This window comes from Eublepharis macularius, chromosome 4 (genome assembly GCF_028583425.1).
Source record: "Eublepharis macularius isolate TG4126 chromosome 4, MPM_Emac_v1.0, whole genome shotgun sequence".
NCBI classification, from domain to species: Eukaryota; Metazoa; Chordata; class Lepidosauria; order Squamata; family Eublepharidae; genus Eublepharis; species Eublepharis macularius.
The window spans coordinates 41,328,855-41,348,349 of NC_072793.1; the positions used below are offsets into that span (position 1 = coordinate 41,328,855).

At 42.3% G+C, this 19,495-nt stretch overlaps 1 protein-coding gene across 1 annotated transcript in view; it reads right to left on the bottom strand.

Moving 5' to 3' along the window:
* The window catches only part of USP43 (ubiquitin specific peptidase 43), a 125,445-nt gene that overhangs the window by 13,890 nt on the left and 92,060 nt on the right, over positions 1–19,495 (bottom strand). Inside the window, exon 8 of the mRNA XM_054978260.1 lies at positions 9,074–9,185. Within this exon, the coding sequence (XP_054834235.1) occupies positions 9,074–9,185 (112 nt within the window). The remainder of the gene's footprint in view (positions 1–9,073; positions 9,186–19,495) is intronic.

Sequence of the window (19,495 nt, forward strand, 5' to 3'; positions counted from 1 at the left end):
TAGCATTCAATTCAAATAATAACATTTAAATAATAATAATAATATTCAATTTATATACCACCCTTAATGTCACACTCAGAGTGGTTTAAGTGTGTTATTATTATCCTCACAACAATCACCCTGTGAAGTGGGTGAGGCTGAGAGAGCTCTGGAAGAGCTGTGACTGACCCAAGGTCACCCAGCTGGCTTCAAGCAGAGGAGTGGGGAATCAAATCCGGTTCCCCAGATTAGAGTCCTGCTGCTCTTAACCACTACACCAAACGGCAATACCACTCTTACATCCTGTGAAAAATAAGCATGCCCCCCCCACCCTTTCCCACATATCCCTCCCTAGCCCACCCTCATCTTAGGCTGCCCCAATGAGAAGAGAATTGATAAGAAAGATAAAATTGATTAGATTTCAGAACAGCTTCTCACATTAGTTTAAAAAATTGAAGAATTTTTCGTGTCACACTAGGCTCTCAAGATAAACACAAACAATCTTATCCGCATTTATCCACTTCGGAAACCTACCAACTTCATGGCTGTCCTGTAGTGGCTTCCTTAAATATATCCTTGCAGCAAAATAGACAGAAATTTTTTGTAATGATTTTGGCCAAACTGTCTTGTTATAAATTATATTTCACTAAAGTACACTGAAAAAGTATTATAATAATGGACACTTGAGCTTTCAGCATACAAAGCCTTCTCATACTGCATCTAACACTGTATTCTCTACATCAACTGATGGTGATCCTTAGCCAGCCTTGCAACCAGAGATCCTTTATACTGGCAATGCTGAAGGATTGAACCTGAGACTTTAAATAGGCAAACCATGCGCTATGGTTCCTTTCTTTGCACAAAATGGTGTACATGCTCTGTTCACTTTTATTCCTATGAGGAAATTGTCTCCTTGTCATATATGAAGTGGTCCTTACAGATCCTTGGGCATAATTATGACTCATTTTGACAGTCTCTTGCTATTCTATTCATGTCTGCGTCACTACTGCTCACAAATACAAGAAAAGTTCTCAGTATTTAAACAGCAAATTTTCTCCATCTCCAATCAGACTGCTGTTCTCCAGGAGACAGCTGAGCCTGAATATTCCTCTGTATTTCTGTTTGTCCCCATGTTAGCTATAGCCCTATTCACACGTTACAATGAATACACGTGTGCAAAAATCTGTCTGTAAGAAAGAACCAACGTGTGTTCACTTTATAAATGAAACTGGGGACCAGTACCTGAATAAATGTGGTGTTTGTATCATACATTCAGGTGTACATGCATTGATTGTAATAGGAGAATTACACAACAAGTATTTGCTTGGTAAATAATATAGTTGAGAGACCCGTCAGTGGATGTTTGCCCAACCCTGACACTTTTGCCCATGTTCATTTGAAGCATCCTTCTGTGCCTGCAATCTAAGCAGTTGAAGAGTTGCAAAACAGGAAGGACTTCTTTCTTCCACTGCGTGGTCATGAGTCAAGCAGTGATTTTCACTTCCACACAAAACCAGACATGGATCATAATTGTAGTTTAATTGATCTAAAATAAAGACTTGAAGCCTGACAATGCACTCCAAGTAAATTATATGTTCACACAGGCAGATCTGTCCCAGACTACAACCACAATCTCAGTCGTCTGCCGCTCCATCAGAAAATTGTTTCACATTCTGCAACCTTTTCCCTGGTGCCAGTTGCAATTTCCCAATTGTCATACAAATGGACTAATTTACTCCTCCCTCCCCCTCTGTAATGCTGTTTTGTCATTAAAACCAGAGTATGATTAGCCAATACATTCTGAATTTCATTATGTTTTGTGTCCAGCTCCCTCGTTCTCTTGACAGAGACTGTAATGAGGCCTGATGAAGGGACAAATATGAATCCGTTATCCTGGCACCATTCAGATTATAATCCACAGTTCTCTGAGGCAGATGTCAGGAAGAGTGATATGCACCTCCACCTTAGTGCTATATACATTTAGTATGTGTATAGGGAGCAACCGGCAACTCTGCCCTTTTGTCCAATGCAATCTTTCTCCCATGATTTCTGCATGAGAAATTTGGAGTCAGTTCAAAAAGAGATTAAATAAATCGTAGCAAATTTTACCTTTGTATATCAATAACCTGTGTTGTAATGGAAGACACAGGATATCACATAGAAAGTTTATGAGGGGGGAACACAATTTTTCCCCACCTCCTTGTTCTTATTTCTTTTTGTATTTTCAGTATTCAAGATGTGCCTATCTTTACACAAATGACACATGTCAAGTACCTTAAAGAATTAGTCCAACAAATTAGACCAAATGGAAGTCCCTAATCAGGACTTCCAATTAGACTCATTGGAAACAGACTTTTGGGGAGAATGGCTCCCATTTTATGAATACTTGGAAGTTAAAGACTTACAACCCACTTCTCATTTTTACTCTTTGTTGTATTAAATATTATAATAGTTGTTGTATATAGTTTAAAGTTGACTTATTTTGCCAATACTGTTTTTGTTGAATGTAGTTTATTGTTTTGTTGTTGTTCTAGTTATAAAATCAATTTTAAAAAAAGAATTAGTCCAAAATTAGCCATGAGCACACATTATCAGTGGTAAGCTGCAGTACTGCAGCCCAATCTCTGCTCACGACCTGAGTTCGATCCTGGTGGAAGCTGGGTTCAGCCAGCTCAAGGTTGACTAAGCCTTCCATCCTTCCAAGGTTGGTATAATGAGTGCCCAGTTTGGGGGGGGGGGTAAAGTGTAGATGACTGGGGAAGGCAATGGCAAACCACCCCGTAACAAAAGTCTGTCAAGAAAATGTTGTGATGCGACATCCCCCCATGGGTCAGTAATGACTCAGTGCTTCCACAGGGGACTACCTTTACCTTTTTACTCACTATCTATTCACTTGTGTGATGCCTCTACCATCCCTCCCAGTTAAGAAAAGGGATGGATCTCTGGAGATGGGCCAAGCCCTAAGGGAGCACCTAGCCTCCTCTTTTACTCTGTCTTGTTCACCACCTGATGGTTGCATTCAGACAACTGGAAATCTCTGACAGGTGGATATTTATGGAGAAGATAAGATTCCTGATCAGCTCCCAGTAGGGAAAGAAGAATTTCCCACTAGAAGTCCCCTTGTTAATTTCTCCCACCTGACAACACCTTGGAGGTACTATAGAGCATTAGACACATTAAGGAATGGAGAGGACAACTTTTCCTTGAAATAGGTCTGTGTGTCTGTTCCCCTTACCCAGGGAGTATACGTTGCTTTTTTTCCTCCCAAAGCTACAGCAATAAATATATTACAGTACTTGGCCAAGGCACTGAAGTATTAGAGAGCAGGGGTTCATAGTCTTTAATTTACCACCACCCACTAAGTGCACATTTTTATCAAATGTATTCTAAGCCAAAAATAAAAAAATTAGGCCATAAAATCCCATTCCAGACAAAGATAATTAATTTAAATAGGCATATAATGATTAATGCATATGATGCACAGATCTCAAGCACATGTTCAATGAGACCCCTGTGCCTGATGGCCATCAGCCAAATACTTAATGTTGGGTTTTATTCCTATTTACTGTGTTCTTTTTTTAAGGGCTTGGAAGAGGAATTTGGGATTCTATCCTCAGGGTGGAGTGAATGGTATAAAAAACCTCAACTCTGCTGTCAGAAACTACTGCAAGAGGATAGAAGCTACCTAAAATCCTATAGACCTCCTATTTGACCCCTCTCCACAGACACACACCAAAGTAAGTTCTGAATGCCCCCCAACATTTGTAGATCATGCCCTGGAGGGATGTGTGGCCTCTCTTAAGAATCTCCGAGTCACTCATTTACTAACAAGGCAGGACGTGCTACATCCTGGGCAGATATGTTATCTAGGGGTGTGCTATGTGCTTTAAAAATATCAGAACTTTGTACTAAAATCCTGTGCCAAGATAAGAGGAATTCCACAGTCTGTGTATCATTTTGCATAAAGCTGTGCTTCTGTGAAGCAGGAGGATAGGCAAGCAGCTACATCAGGTATGTATGTTGAGTCTTTTGCCTAGTAAGTATCTTACACAACCCTTTTCTCCACCCATCCCTCCCTGCTCCTTGCCATTTTAAAAATGATACACCCATCACCAAACTGTGTACTTTTCCCATTCCTGTTTCAAAGTTGTGGAACTCCCTCAGCCATACATTTAGCCAATTTGCTGTTGATAAATGTCCATGGGGATCCCTTGTTTTCCCTTCAATTCACAACATCAGAGATGGCTGAGTAGTCTCACCTGCGCTCCATTTGCCCTGGACCTTCTCTGGGTTTACACCTTGGTCTCAAAGTGACAGGGCAACAGTCACAAACTTACTTACCTGCCTCCCAATGGCCAGCTGGTGCTGTTACTTAGGCTTCTATAAATATCCCCGGGCAGCCATGAAAGCAGCAGAGGGCCACAGAGTTAATTAAATACCCACATGTTTTAATTAAACCTAATTTAATGAAAACAGCTCTTCAGAACCACAAGCCCAGAACAAGCTGTGTTAAGTTACAAGGGGCCTTGTTAACTTCTTAAGTAGATGGCTTCTCTTTTGGTGAAAACACAAGAAAAAAAAAAAGAATTATAGCTGCAGGCGTGCGTTGTATATTAAAGCAGCTACTTGTAGTGGTGGGAAGAGGAACATTCATGGATGTGCAAAGTAAATCCACTCTTTTGCCAATCTTGTTCCAAACATCCTTGCCTTCCCCAACCACTCTTTATTCTGCACAAACAACATAGTAGGAACAGCACAAAAAAGAGGTGCCGCACATATCCTGATCAGAGGGCTCAGGATCTGCTTTAGCTGGGGAAGAAAGAAGTGGAAGGAGCATTATTAGAATGAAGAAAAAAGGATATATCTACTAGAACCAAGGAAGCAGGTCTTCTATGTTTAATCCTCTTGTCCTTGAATATGTTACTCTAATCAGTAATGGCATAGTTTGAGACTATTCCTTCTTATCCTGTAACACAGTCACAAAAAACCCATCTGGTTGTTCACCTCATTACCCTTTGCTGCCTCCAGTTTCCCAGACTCTTAACATGGCCAGTTTCTATCACCTCATCATCAAGAAAGAAAATGGTAGCCCTGAAAAAATGGTAACCATTTGCTGGAGGAAGGGAAAGTCTGCTTCTGTCACACTCCTAGAGTTCTTAGCATAAAGCAAACGATATCATGTGTTTTCCCCTCAAAATCTTGAAGACAACTCAGAATTTGTAAGATTTATAGATGGAGAGCTGTTTACTTGCAAATCCTTCTCTAAGATTACATTACAGGTTTACAGTACAGGTGACCAGAGGCACTGAACTAAGGTCCAGTGGTCCAATTTTTCCTAGCCTCGCTTAAGGAAACAGCCTGAGTTACATAGCAAAGAACAGAAAACACACCCTCACTGGGAGGAAGCCCAACAAACTGCCCCGAAATGTATATTAACCCCATATTGCACTGAGGCGATGGAAGCATCTCCACAGTACCCAACTCTCCAGCAGAAGTTGTGCTTGAACGCAGATTTAATGCTGCTGGGATGGTCAGCTTTTGAGTCCAGCATTGGCTGCCTTTGAGTCTCATTATCCATCACAAGTTCAAAGTGACAACCAACGAAAGAGGCATTGAAGTCAATAGGGAGTTTTTCTATTCCAGCACCTGCAGCCTGAGCAAGGCAGTGTGATTGTATAGCTCATTTCGGAGCCCATATTATGAAGCCAATTCATTGAGACTTCATGGACTGCAAATTTACTCTTGTTGCCCAGCCCCACTGGGGAAAATGCCTTGGCTTTTAATGCCTCCTGCAAGGATCATGGTCTTGATAGGTAGCTCCATCTTAATATTCCATGTCAAGCAGCCAGGGGAAAGCTCCCTTGTGGATGAACTGAGCTGTTGGCTCACCATTCATTGCGGTTCTTTTATAAGGTGGGCTCTTTTTGCCTTCAAAGTAGGATGGGAGAACCAAGGGCAGTACGCAACACAAATACCCAATAGCTCCTAGTTGAGCTGCTCCTAGCAGTTAAAGAGAGCCAGTTTGGTGTAGTGGTTAAGAGCGGTGGGACTCTAATCTGGAGAAATGGGTTTGATTCCCCACTCCTCTGCATGAAGCCAACTGGGTGACCTTGGGTCAGTCACAGCTTCTTGGAGCTCTCTCAGCCCCACCCACCTCACAGAATGACTGTTGTTGTGGGGATAATAATAACACTTTGTAAACCGCTCTGAGTGGGTGTTAAGTTGTCCTGAAGGGCGGTATATAAGTTGAATGTTGTTGTTATTATTAAAGACCATATCACCACTAAGACTATGCCTGGTAAGTTTAATCTAGTATCTTTGCAATTTTTTTAACTAATCAAGAAACATTAACCCAGAGGGACTTTGAAAGGATTTGGATCTAGTTAACTGTAATCTGGTAGTTTTTCTCAAAGTCATGGGTCCCAAAGGTTGGGTTTTCAAACTACTCAAAAGCTGTCTTGAGATTACTTTATGTATCTGGCTGCTTGGAGAACTGCTCCACACGGGAAGCTGGTCATGTATAAATTGATCAGCATGCCAAAAATCCAATCCTCCTTTTGACAATGCAAAGACGATGGGCTTGAAGTGGCATGTGGAGCCGCTGCACACAGAAAGCTCAGCACCACATGATGCAACCTCTGTGGGGCTGGATTTAAAAGGACATCCATGTGGCTGTTTTGTCATTTGAGACTGTCCAAGTCAACATCACAAAGGAAAGGAATAAAGGCAGGCAGGCAGTCAAGTCTTATTCTGAGTCAGTCAGATGGATTGACAGAATGGAGGCAGTTGAAACAGCAACAGCATGAACGACACATCTGCCAGCGATATGCCCCTGCAGGGATCAGGAAGGCTAGAGAGGTCTGCGTACACTGATTGGTTGCCTGGACACAGAAGGGAGAGGCATCATCGTCTTGCAAACTGCTCATTATTACTGGCCACCAGATAATGGACTCATCAGATCGATGGGAAATATTCATCTGAAATAGCAATATAATTCTTACTGCCGTACGGTACGGATGAAGATGGGGCCAAAGGAGCATGACTGCCTACCTTTACCTACAGCAAGCATCTGAAATCACTGAGGACTTAGCCGGAGAAGAGAATAATCTCTCTGCATTCGTCATTGCCCCTGCTGCAGTTAATCTGAAGCAGATCACCTGAGGGCTCAGCCCAGAAGCCTGTATTCAATCCCAGTGATCCTAGAATCCAAGCATGTGCAGAGTGGCATTCATTCACCACACAGCAGCTACAGCCAACTCATGCACATCTGGGATTACTGGAAAGAATTAAGAGGGCTACGTGATTTTACACAAGCTTGTAAAGTAGCCTGCCCTCTAGTAACGCCTCACTTACACCGATACAAGATATTGGGATGAGCTGCATAAAGTTTAGAGCTTCCATGTTCATTTCAACCGTATACCTTTCATCATATAGATTAATATGCCAGAAAAACTTTGTGTTGTAATTTCTTGGATATGGCCGTGGCTACCAAGGACAGAACTGTATTTTCCACAGTATCTGTAGAGCGATGGCTAAGGCAGAAGGTATTGGGGAGACTCAGCAGTCAGGTCCACCAACCTGATCAGTGCATGTTAAAGAGAGCATCCAACACAACCTGTATCTTTCACCTACAGTGGGAATAATTGGCTGAATCTGGCAATCAGGAAGCCCCTTTCCCATTACATGCTGATTGGAGCTGCTCATGGCAGCACCAGATAACATGCCATGGATGTTAAAATAAAAACAAGTTAGCATAAGCCTAGCAGATCTCCTCTCAAGTACAGCACACAATCCTACCGACTGCAAAGGAGCTACATCAGTCCAATACCCAAGTATATAAAGGACGAAGGGGAGTGCATGGATGCTGCTAAGAAGTGAAATGAAGGAAAATGCACTTCTGGAGGATCCTACTAAATCCTACAGTAAACTAATGAGAGGCACATGGGACATAACAAGTAGAGGCAGTTGTATATTAATAAATGGCTGCTAAGAGGAAAAGTAAAGCTCTGGACTTGTAAAAAGTCTCAAAGAAAGGTAAAACTTGCCTGCTGCTCCTGACACTGGGTTAAATCCACATCTTGTTGAGTATTGTACTATCGTTGCCCTGTAGCGATTATTTGCAATTGGCTCATCCTGAGCGGACAGGACAATTCAGTTGCAAACACTGCTATACTGCAAGAATATCCAGTGATGTGCACGTGCAGCCTGGGTGGCCTAGTCCTAACAAGCAACATGAAAGAACAATGTACCCCCTCAAGGATTCCTGCAGCATAACCTCGCTTTATATACAGCCCATTTCCCAAATTTATAACAAGGAATCATATCCCTCATTTCTGTTTTTCTAGTCAAGTGCCAAATAATCAGCTTGAACAGAAAAAGTGAGGGAAGTCTGTTTATACCCCCTAAGACTGCTCTTCCAATCTGTAATTCTTATTCCTGCAGCTGTTATTTCCAAAAATTCAGTTTGGAAGAAACAAGAGGGGATTAAAGGGCCAGAAGCAGGATTCTCTCTCCCGCTGAGACTACGGCTTGATGTGGCTCATGCATAAGGAAAAGACTCACCAAACATCAACAAGTGACTATCCTGGAATGTAGATGTGATGATCGATCTTCATTTAGCACAGGAATTTAGTTTTAGGTCCCTTGTGGCATCTGATTATGATTTAATAAGCTGTAATTTAATTAAAATGCTACCCATTTAGAACAACTCCGAAAGGCAAGTAACAGGCACAAAAAAATTAATGTAACATTTGCAATTAATCATTTGTTCCTGTGGGGAATTTAGTGTCTGCAGAAGTAGATCAAAAGTTTATAATCCAGGGTTGTCGAAGAGGAATGCAGTCTTCCTTGTCAGGTCTTGATTCCTGATTTAGGGGATGGAGAGGTGTTTCAAAGGGGACTTAGAGCAAGAAGGGTTTGTCCTTTGTGGCTCATCCTCTGCCCATGAGCTCCCCCCCCCCACTCCCAGAATACGTATTGACCCTTGGCACTTTGATCCTTCTTAAAAGCCTTCTGTGAACATAGCATTCCACACTGCCCACCAGCACAGCAGGAAAGACAGGTGGACTCACCTGAGAGACCAGGAGACACTCACCTGCACTTGGGCCTCCCTTCTCATTAGGTAGCGCATTTTGCCCAGGATGCACTGCTGAAGTTGATCCCAAGACATGGCTCTGTCTTCCCGCAGCAGCAGTGGAGGGCCAAACCTGAAAAACATGTTAGAGAATCGTAATTCCATGCTTACTGCGCAAAGGGGCACCATGCAAGAACGTCTGCCTCCTGATATCTTTTATTTACCTGGTGGAGCTGTATCCGCCCTGAGCCTGCTTGCGGGGAGGGCGGAATATAAATATGATAAAATAAAAATAAATAAATAAAATATTATACATAGGCACTTAGTTCTTGCCGCTCACTGATGGGGTTATCAGAATTGTTAAGGCAATTCATTATTAATATAGAAAATTTCTCACCAACATTTCACCAGTCGCAGACACAAGGCTATATGCTAAAGCCCAGAAATGTGGTATGCACACAGTACAAGCTCCCTCTTCCCATTTTCAGAAAGAACACTTCTTACCTCCAAAACAGGGGGATTAAAAGTATACTTCAAAATGGTTAAGCTACTCTCATACTAGCTAGGAAGTTAGAATTTGTCCCGGATTCGGTTTCGTTTTCTCTTTTTTTTTTTTTTGAAAAATTTTTATTGGGTTAGAATCCATTATTTCCACATTTACATTCAATTTTCCCCAATTTTTTCATCTCTAACCCCCTCCCTTTCCCCCCCCTTTTTGTTGACTTCCAACAGCTTTCCAACCCTTTGTCCCCTTTCCCTTACTTTTATTAGCTTCCTCTATCTAAAACAAATATATATTCTCCATTATTCTAAGCAGTACATCCTTAACTATTTTTAACATTATATGCCCAAACTGTAAGCCTTTGTTTCCATCTTAGATAAACAACTTATCCCAATTTTTCAATTTCAGGTATTTCTATATATCATAAACCATATAGATCATACATTCGTTTATATCAAACAATTTGACTTAGAGTGCAATCCTATGGAGAGTTCCTCCAGTCTAAGCCCATTGACTTCAATTGACTTAGACTGGAGTAACTCTGCATAGGATTGCACTGTTATTCTCTATATATATTACTCATTCTATCTTTTTATAATAGTTCTATATATCTCTCCTCACGTAGTCAATCAATTTGACCCATCTATATCTTCAGACATTCAGTTTGGTACAAAACTTGTCAGAAAAAAAAGAAAATATTGTTAGTTAATCGCTCCTTATATTTAGTCCTTATAATTAATTATTTTCTCTATGTTCTGTTTGTTAACCTATATATATCTATATATATGTCAATCTATTAATCTGACTGCTTATTAATTCACATTTATCTCTTCTCCCCCCGGTAAAGTCTCCCCCCTCTACTTCAATACTTCAGTAGTTCTCAAACTGCCACAGTTTTCCTCCCACCTCCCATTTCTTCTCCAGGTATTGTTTCAGCTTCTCCCAGTCTGTGTTGAACTGCCCTGAGTCCAGATCTCTCAATTTTCTTGTCATCTTGTCCATTTCAGCCATATACAGCAATTTGTAAGTCCAATCTTCAATAGTTGGCACTTCTTGTACTTTCCATTTTTGCGCATACAAAAGTCTAGCTGCTGCTGTCATATAAAATATCAACGTCCTGTGTTGGGCTGGAATTCCCTCCATTCCCAAGTTCAGTAGCAGGAGTTCTGGGTTCTTATTAATTTGAAATTGTAAAATTTCACTCATTTCTCTTATTATTTCCCCCCAGTACTGCCTGGCTACCTCACACGACCACCACATATGATAGAGGGAGCCCTCATGCTTCTTACATTTCCAGCATTTATTAGAAGTATTCAAATTCCCTAGCGCAATCTTCTTTGGTGTCATGTACCAACGATAGATCATTTTATAAATGTTCTCTTTGATATTAATACATGTCGTTGTCTTCATTGTAGTTTTCCACAAGTATTCCCATGCCTCCATTGTTATTTCTTTATTAAAGTTTATAGCCCATTTCACCATTTGTGTTTTAACTATCTCATCCTCGGTATACCACTTCAACAGTACTTGGTATACCTTGGATATTCTTTTCTTATCTTCTTTAAGAAGGGTCTGCTCTAGTTCCGAATTCTCTATTCGTATACCTCCCTTTACAGAGTCCGAATTATATAAGTCTCTGATCTGTCTATACTGGAACCAATCGTAGTTAGGTGATAGTTCCTCTTGTGTCTTTATTCTAAGTTTGGATGCTTCAGTTTTAGTTATTTCTTTATACGTTAAACATTGTTGTTCATTATCAACAGCTCTCGGGTCTATCACCTCATATGGAACCACCCACAAAGGGGTTCCTTCTTGTAGATAAATTCTGTACTTCTTCCAGATTATGTATAGACTTCTCCGAACAAAGTGATGCAGGAACATCGAGTTGACCTTTACTTTGTCATGCCATAAATATGCGTGCCATCCAAATATTTTTTTATATCCCTCTAGGGCTAATAGTTTCTTGTTCTTTAATGTCTACATATTCTTTGCTACATATTCTTTGCCCAATTTTCCAGATTTTAAATATTTTACATCCTGCTTTCTAATATGGGTCTCTTGCAAACAAACAATGTCACATTTTTGTTTTAGTAGCCAGTGAAAAGTATTTTTCCTCTTATTCGGTGAGTTTAGTCCATTTACATTCCAAGATAATACTTTACACTCCATACTCATGATCTTGTTAGTAAGTCTTTTTCATTGTCCTTAATAAATCGCTCCATCTCTCGCTCAGATCTGATGCGTTTTTTGGCCCCTCCAAACTCAAAGGACACTCCTTCCGGTAACTCCCATCTGTACCTGATTTTCATGTCCTTCAAAATCTGAATTAGCACTTTATATTTTTTCCGGTCCAGTAACACTGATCTGGGCAGTTCCTTCATTATAATAATCGTCTTGCCATCAATCTCCAATGGATCTTGAAACTGTTTTGTCACAATCCTCTCTTTCATATTTCGTGTTGTAAACTGCACAATCACATCTCTTGGTAGTTTCCTCTGGGTTGCTATTCTCGAATTCACACGGTATGCCACATCTAGGATAGCCACAACTTCCTCCTCCTCCTTCCCCAGGTACTCAGCCAACACCTCAGTCATCTGTTCTTGCGCTGACTTTCCTTCCACTTCTGGCAAGCCACGAAAACGTAGCTGCTTCTCCATATGTTTAGTTTCTGCAACTGACATTCTCCCCTTCACCAATCTCATCTCTGTTTGTTGCGTGTCTGCTAAATTCTCCATCGCGTCTTCTACTGTTTTAACTCTCTGCTGCGTTCCTTGTAATTCACTTCGTATTGTTTCCATACCTTTTTTCACTTCTGACAGCTCCGATTTTACTGTCTGTGTAACCTCTTTAACCTCTTTTATCAGCTCCAATTTCGTGTCCTTAAGTTCTTTAATCATATCTAAAAGTTTTTTGTCCAGGTTTTTATCCAGGTTTTCTATTGCCGATTGCCACTCTTTTTTTGACATCGTGGGGCTTGCTTTAGCTCGCTCCCACGAATCCGCTCTCTTCCTTAACTCCGTGGCGTAAAATTTAACGTTTTTCTATTTTAAATGTCCCGGTCTTCTTATAGAAATTAAATTTTAAAGAGTCCAAAATGTCGGGCGTCTTTTCTCTATGGTTTCTCTATGATTTTGTAATCCAAGATGGCCTACTTCCTCTTCCGCTGAAGCCGCGACCCTTCCCCTTTCAAAAATGGCGATTCCCTACTTCCTGCCCTCCAGCAAGGGCCGCTTCTCTCCAGCCACTCTATTGTTATTACGCACTTCCTGTCTCCCGTCTTCCCACAGCAGATCTCGCGATGGTGTCTTTTTCTCACAGCTCCAAAGCCACAGGTATTCAAAACAATAGTCCCATTTCTTTAATAACTTCTTTAAACTTAGTCTCTTTTTAAATTCGATTCCTGCCGAGTCTTCCCCTCCTTTTCACTAGTCTGTTGCAGTTTAAAAATCTACTTTTTTTCCTCTCTGTTTTTATCAATCTGTCCCGTCTCAGAAGATAATGATCTTTACCTTCTCTTCACTTTTCTCGGGTTGTAATCGCTGTTTCGATTTTAAGTTCTCCTCTCAGCTTCTTCCCCCAATCGATGCTTGGGTATGTAGGTCTTATGCCAGCCGAATTGGCCCCAAAACTGCCGCAGAGATTATAGCCGACCCGTCGCAAGGTGGGACCTCAAGGATCGGGGGGAGACTCGTTGTGTGGAGCTCCCCCTCGTCCGAGATCTAGCTCACCCTAGGGTCTTGAGCGTTCTTTGCCTGCTCCCCGCCTGAGAGCAGTCGGCCGCGGGCTATTTTCACCCCGCCGGCCGGTTAAAACGGCAGTCCGGTCAGCTCCGCAAGTGGAGCTGCGTTAGACCTCCATGGATCCCAAGCAGGAAGTCCGGTTTCGTTTTCTCAGCCATGCCGGACGCTCCTCTCGGCTGGTCCGGGAGGAAACGACCGGGCACCCTGACCGGGCGGCTGATCCGCAAGGATTAGCCCCCAGGACTCCCAGGGAGGGAGCCAGGGTCCGGGACGCGGCGGGAAGAACTCCCCGAAATCAATGCGGGGGGGGGAATTGCCCGTTTGTCCCTATGGAGGCCGGCAGACGTGCGCGGCGCCTCGAGTGCCGCCGGGCAACGAGAAACGGCAAATAAAAGAAACAGGCGGAAGCCCGTAAACAAGCGAATCCCTTCTGTTCTACAAGCGTTTGTGAAGGAGAGGTTGATCTGAAGAAGACTCGCTCTTCCCCTTTGTTGAGTTCCAGAATTTTGTTGGCGCCCCCCCCCCCCAAAATGGCAGCAAAGAAGCAAAGTCCCGCTCTCGGTAAGTCAATCTCGGCTACCTTGAAGGGGGAGTCGCTCGAAGAGTTGGTGCGCAGGGCGGTGGTGGAAGCCATAAAACCCTTTGTTGACAAGCTGAACGAAACTGATCAAAGGGTGGGCTTAATTGAAAGCGAAGTGAAAACCATTAAGGCAGCAGCGGGGGGGGCAGAGAAGTCTGCTCTGGAAAGTGCGTCACTTGTGAAGGCTACAAAAAAGGAGCTGAAGCTGGTTGAGAACCAGCTGATCGGGCTACAGATGGAACGAACGCAGACAATTTTGCGTCTCCAAAACATGAAAGAGGAGGAAAAAGAGGATCTGTGGGAGGTGGTCTCGGAACTATTGGCGATACCCGCGAGGACGACTAAAGAAGAGGTTAAAAGCGCCATTTTGGAGGTCCGTCGGGCTTCTTCAAAATATGCAACAAAGCGACAGTTGCCTCGTGAGATCATTATTGACTTTTCATCTAAAAAGATTCGGGACACCATCCTATATAACTCATACAATGCGGATTTGGACTTTATGGGTTTGAAAGTCAAGATTTTGAAGGACGTTCCATTTCTAGTCCGGAAACGGCGTTTTAAATATAAAAAGTTTGCAGCTCTTCTGAGGGACCATGGAATAAAGTACAAATGGTTATTCCCGGAAGGAATATGGTTCAGATATAAAGATCAGGCCTATAAGATATTATCAGAAGATCAACTAAAGGATTTTGAGAATAAAAACCCAGAACTCTGCTGCACCGAGAACGAAGAAAAGGAGGAGCCGGAGGGGGGGGAGGAGGAGGAGAGCACCGCAACAGCGGTTGCACAGAGAGAACTGCGTCCGGGACCTAGAAGGGGGAGGAAAGTTTAATCAGAATTTGAAATGTTTATTCTCTGTATGATTAACCACTCCATCATTATCCTATGGAGCTATTTTTGTATTATGACAGTATGAAGGGAAACATTGAAGTGTAGTGTTTAGTGTTTGTAGTTCATTCCCCCCCCTTTTTCTTTTTTTCTTTTTCCACCCCCCTTTGTCCCTTCCCTCTCCCCTTTCCTTGTGATAGTCTTGTGTAGTGCTGTGTAGTGTTTTGTAGTTATGAAAAATAAAAAAATTTATATAAAAAAAAAAATTTTCCCAAAAAAAAAAAGGTGTCAAAGGAACTCTGACTAACAGAAAAGGCTAAGGGTGAGGGACCATTTCTTTTTCTCAGAAAGGGAGACTTAAAAGTGTTCTTGGTAAATTGCTAAGGGATTTCCAGGTCATCCAAATAGGTGAAGTTTGGTAAGTTAATTCATGACACTTTAATTAGAAAAGTCAAAAAGAGATGGAATGGGCCTTGGGAATGTTTAGTTTGGAGAAGAGGAGATTGAGGGGGGACATGATTGCTCTCTTTTAAGTATTTGAAAGGCTGTCATTTGGAGGAGGGCAGGGAGCTGTTCCAGTTGGCAGCAGAGGGTAGGACCCAAAACAATGGGCTTAAATTACATGCACAAAGGTACCAGTTGGATATTAGGAAGAACTTTTTCACGGTCAGAGTAGTTCAGAAGCGGAATCAGCTTCCTAGGGAAGCGGCGAGCTCCCCTTCACTGACAGTTTTCAAGAAGAGGCTGGATGAATATTTGTCAGAGATGCTTTAGGCTGATCCTGCACTGGGCAGGGGGTTGGACTAGATGGTCTGTATGGCCCCTTCCAACTCTATGATTCTATGAAACCTTTTTAAGCCCCTGGAAGGGAATGGCCTTGCTCAAAGGTATAGCATCTGCTTGGCATGAAGGAAGTCCCAGGTTCAATCCATGGTATTACCAGTTAAAAAGGATCATGTAATAGGTGATTGAAAGACCTATACCTGTGAGACAATACTGATCTTGATAGGACAACCATGCTATAAGGCAACTTCATATATTTATGCAGAAACACGGGACAAGGTGGGTATTCCCTAATGGGTTAAGATACTTTCAAGCCACTAAAAAACCCCAGAGCTTTGGCACAGACATAATCCAACAGAGAAGAAATTTTAAAAAACAAATATTTTTGCATCTGACAGTCAAAATTAAGTTAATTCATAACCAAGGCTAGCTTTCTAGCACAGAACATGCCAGGCCCCACAAGATTTGGAATATGGGGAAGAAAGAACATTTCCCTTGATGGCATTGCAAAAAATCCATTCCAATACCTCCTAGAATCCAGTGTCGTGCCCGCTGTATTATTTAAAGGAAGTGATGTCAAATCATAACTGATTAGGATATCTGGGGTCGGGATGGTAGTGCCCCAGGCTACTATGCCTGCAGCCACATATTTAGGGTTGAATGTCATCATCGCCATGAATGAAGAGCATTTTCATGGTCAATGGAGCTTTCACACAGGATTTTTAATAACAACAACAACGTGCTTACATATCGCCCTTCTGGACAGACTCAGAGTGGTGAACAAAGTTCCCTTCACTTTTTTCCTGCTGCACCACTGGGAGGATTTTTTCTTCCTTTTTTAAAAAAATGGTGATTGTTATATAGCATTGTAACAATATAATGATGACATGATCTACAAGTTACTCTGAAATCCCATCTTTCATCAAGTCCATTTTCACTGCGGAGACCTAAGAGGAAAAGTGTATCTGCAGCCAAAAGGGTGAGACTTTAAAAAAAAAATGATAGCTGGGAATTCAGTAGATCACGGCAGTGGATCTCTATAATGCTATAGCAATCAAGAAATTACTGGTTTTTTAAACAGCCCCCCCCCCCAAGCTATCTGGGGGTGCAGGAGGAAATGGCAGTGATGGAGGGAGGGGCTATTGCAAGGAAAATGCACACCTTCTCATCCACACATCATACAAATATGCTTTGACTGTTATCTACCCAAACAGAATGCATTATTCTGGGTTTGGGCGTGATGGCAGCAAAGCAAGAGAAACCCAGCAAGTGAACAATTAGGCGACAACATCATGTAGATAAAACTATGAAACCAAAGTCCTGGCGCTGTTGTTTGGTCAGAAATAGGGTGAAAACGTGCTGCAGTTAGGTTGCTAGTAATCTGAACAGTGATAACGGAATTAGAGGTTGTACATTTTTTCAGCATGAGGTTTTGCGGCAGCTCCTGGCTCTGTCGACTCACCATAGCACCTTCCTATCTGTGCATAAGGATCTAAGGGGAATTTGCCAAGAAGGGCATGTGCCAAACCAGCAGGAGGCAGGGTAGTCAAAGGAGTGAGGAAAGGGGTCTCAGTAGGTGCTCTCACACTCTAGACCAACTTGGGTCTGGCTGTCTTGGGTCCCCCAGGGAGGGTATCAGAGTATCAGAACAGCAAAGCAGGAATCAAGTCCCAACGCTTCTGAAGTCATTCTCCCAGTTTTGCAGAAGGGTAAACTACCACGAGTTGTGAGTATTATGATGAAAGCTAGGCACTGTATATATTTTAAATGCTTTGGGGGACATCCCTCTGGGAATTCCTTCCGTATGGGGTGCCTGAACAATGCTCAACCAGTTTTTCAGTATGCTAGAAAAACCTGTCCATCTACTTCCAAAGCAATTTACCTGTGTTGGTTAGGAGCCATCTTCTATCAATCCACAGATCTATTCACTGGTACCTGTCTGTACAGCCCCCTTCCTAAATACAATTTTTTGTCTAGAAATCTTTCATTTTAATGTTAATACTTGCTCAAAAATTTCCACTGATTAATCATTCCAGACTGAAGAGACCAGATCCTCTAGTCAGAAATCGAGCATAAAATGGGTGGGCAAGAAAGGAGGAGATTAACAAATCTAGTTTAAAGGCAGACCTGCTTGAAGACTATGCAAATTGACTAAAAGGAAATCTTATTTCCACTTCAAAGCTACAGGCAATTATTTGAGAGAAAGCCTGTCCTGGCCCAGTAGTCTGTGTGAAGGATTTGGGAGAGGCAAGACTGCCAATCTACTTACTGGCTTTCCTTAGTTTTTCTCCTAGAATGAATAGATCCTCACCCTTCCCAGTTCTATAACTAAGGGTAAATGGGTTTTGGCTCTAATATGGCAATTCCAGGACCAGGAGTAAATGAACATATTTGTTTTTAGACTTAGTTTTCTATGCTAAAACTATTTTACTTCTTCCCTTCCTCTTTTTCATAAATTGAAACATATATTTTGCCTGGGATTAAGGGATTGTACGTACTGCACCTTCTGATTTGACATGCTTGATTTCATGTTTTTAGTGGCGAGTAGGGAGTTTAAAAACTCTAGCAGAAACACTGTAACTCTCAGATAGATGACAGACTTAAATTTCAGGCTTCTTGGGTCAACTTGTACAATTACAAGAACGGCTCTCGTAAAAGTTAAAACACAAATTCATGAAAATCACAGGAAGAGAAGCCAGGAAACCTTTCTTCCATTAAAAAAGAATCCACTTGCTCCACTGAAGGCCTTCATGGCCCAACATATGGCAAAACAAAAGTAGTAGAAATAAAACCATTTCACGCAACATCATTTTCACAATTGTCCTGTCTAATGTGTCTTCTGCCCTGTTCTCTGGTCCTGACCAAGATCGGAGTACAACTATTGAGCTTGATGATGGGTCCCCTTTTCTATATCCCTGCATCTCCCTGAACCATTTGGCTTGAAGGAGGAGGAGACGCAAAAGATCAGCTTTCGCAAGAGACCAGTTTTCTAGGAGGTAGTTCGTATAATTCTTCCCAATGGAACACCACTTGGAGAAATGAAATGGAGCGGGGGGGGGGGGGGGAAGGCTGGGCCTGCCTGCATAAAATGGAAATATTGCTAGATAAATTGCCCTCCATAAAGCTCAGCATGTTACAAGCTGTTTCCCAGCCGATGATGGTTTATTAGCCGCTGCAAGCATGCAGAGTGTTACTTAATGACATTTGGGATGTGCAATGTGAATTCATTACCCGCCTACAGTGCTTTTGCATTCAATTGCCCTCCTGTGTGCTCCTCGCAGGTATCAGCTGCTGGTAAACGGAGTGCAGCTTCCCCATCTCCTGCATCGGAACAAATGGACTTTTGAAGGAAAGACAGACACACTGGGCAGAACACTGCTGCAGGCCAAATGGCCCTAAGCAGAGTAAGGGGGCTGGCTCGGGACGCTGCAACAGGCCAGATGCATAGCTGATTTGCCAGGTCCGCTGCCACAAATCCTTTGTCATGAGCAAAGACAATACACTTGCCACTATGCTTCCTTCGTCAGGCCCAACATTAATGTTACGGGGTCCAGATGTTGTGCTAAACGCCACAAGGAAAACTGCTCTTAACAAGCCCAGCTGCTGCTAATCTGATTGCTTCCTGCTTTTCAGAGATGCTGATTAGCAGACCAAAAAAAACTTAGAAAAACCGAAACCAGAATCTAGAAGACAGGGCAAGTAAAACTCCTACTAAAAAGAACCCTGTCTCTATTGAAAAGGAATATCTATGCCTCCTCAATGTTGAACTCCATCAGCACAAGGTAATAGGCTGAGGTTGGCTTTCATCCTATGGAGGAATCATCTGACGAGTGTAAAATTCATGTAGCCAGAGATTTCTTTTTTAAAGGAGGCTGTTTCGCTAACGCTTGTATATCGGCAAACACTATTAAGAGACATGCCTGTTAACATACGATCCACAGTTCTCATTCATGTATTCAGATGCAGCTACCACATACAACGAGTGGACTGCGGAGACCTGTGCTATCAAC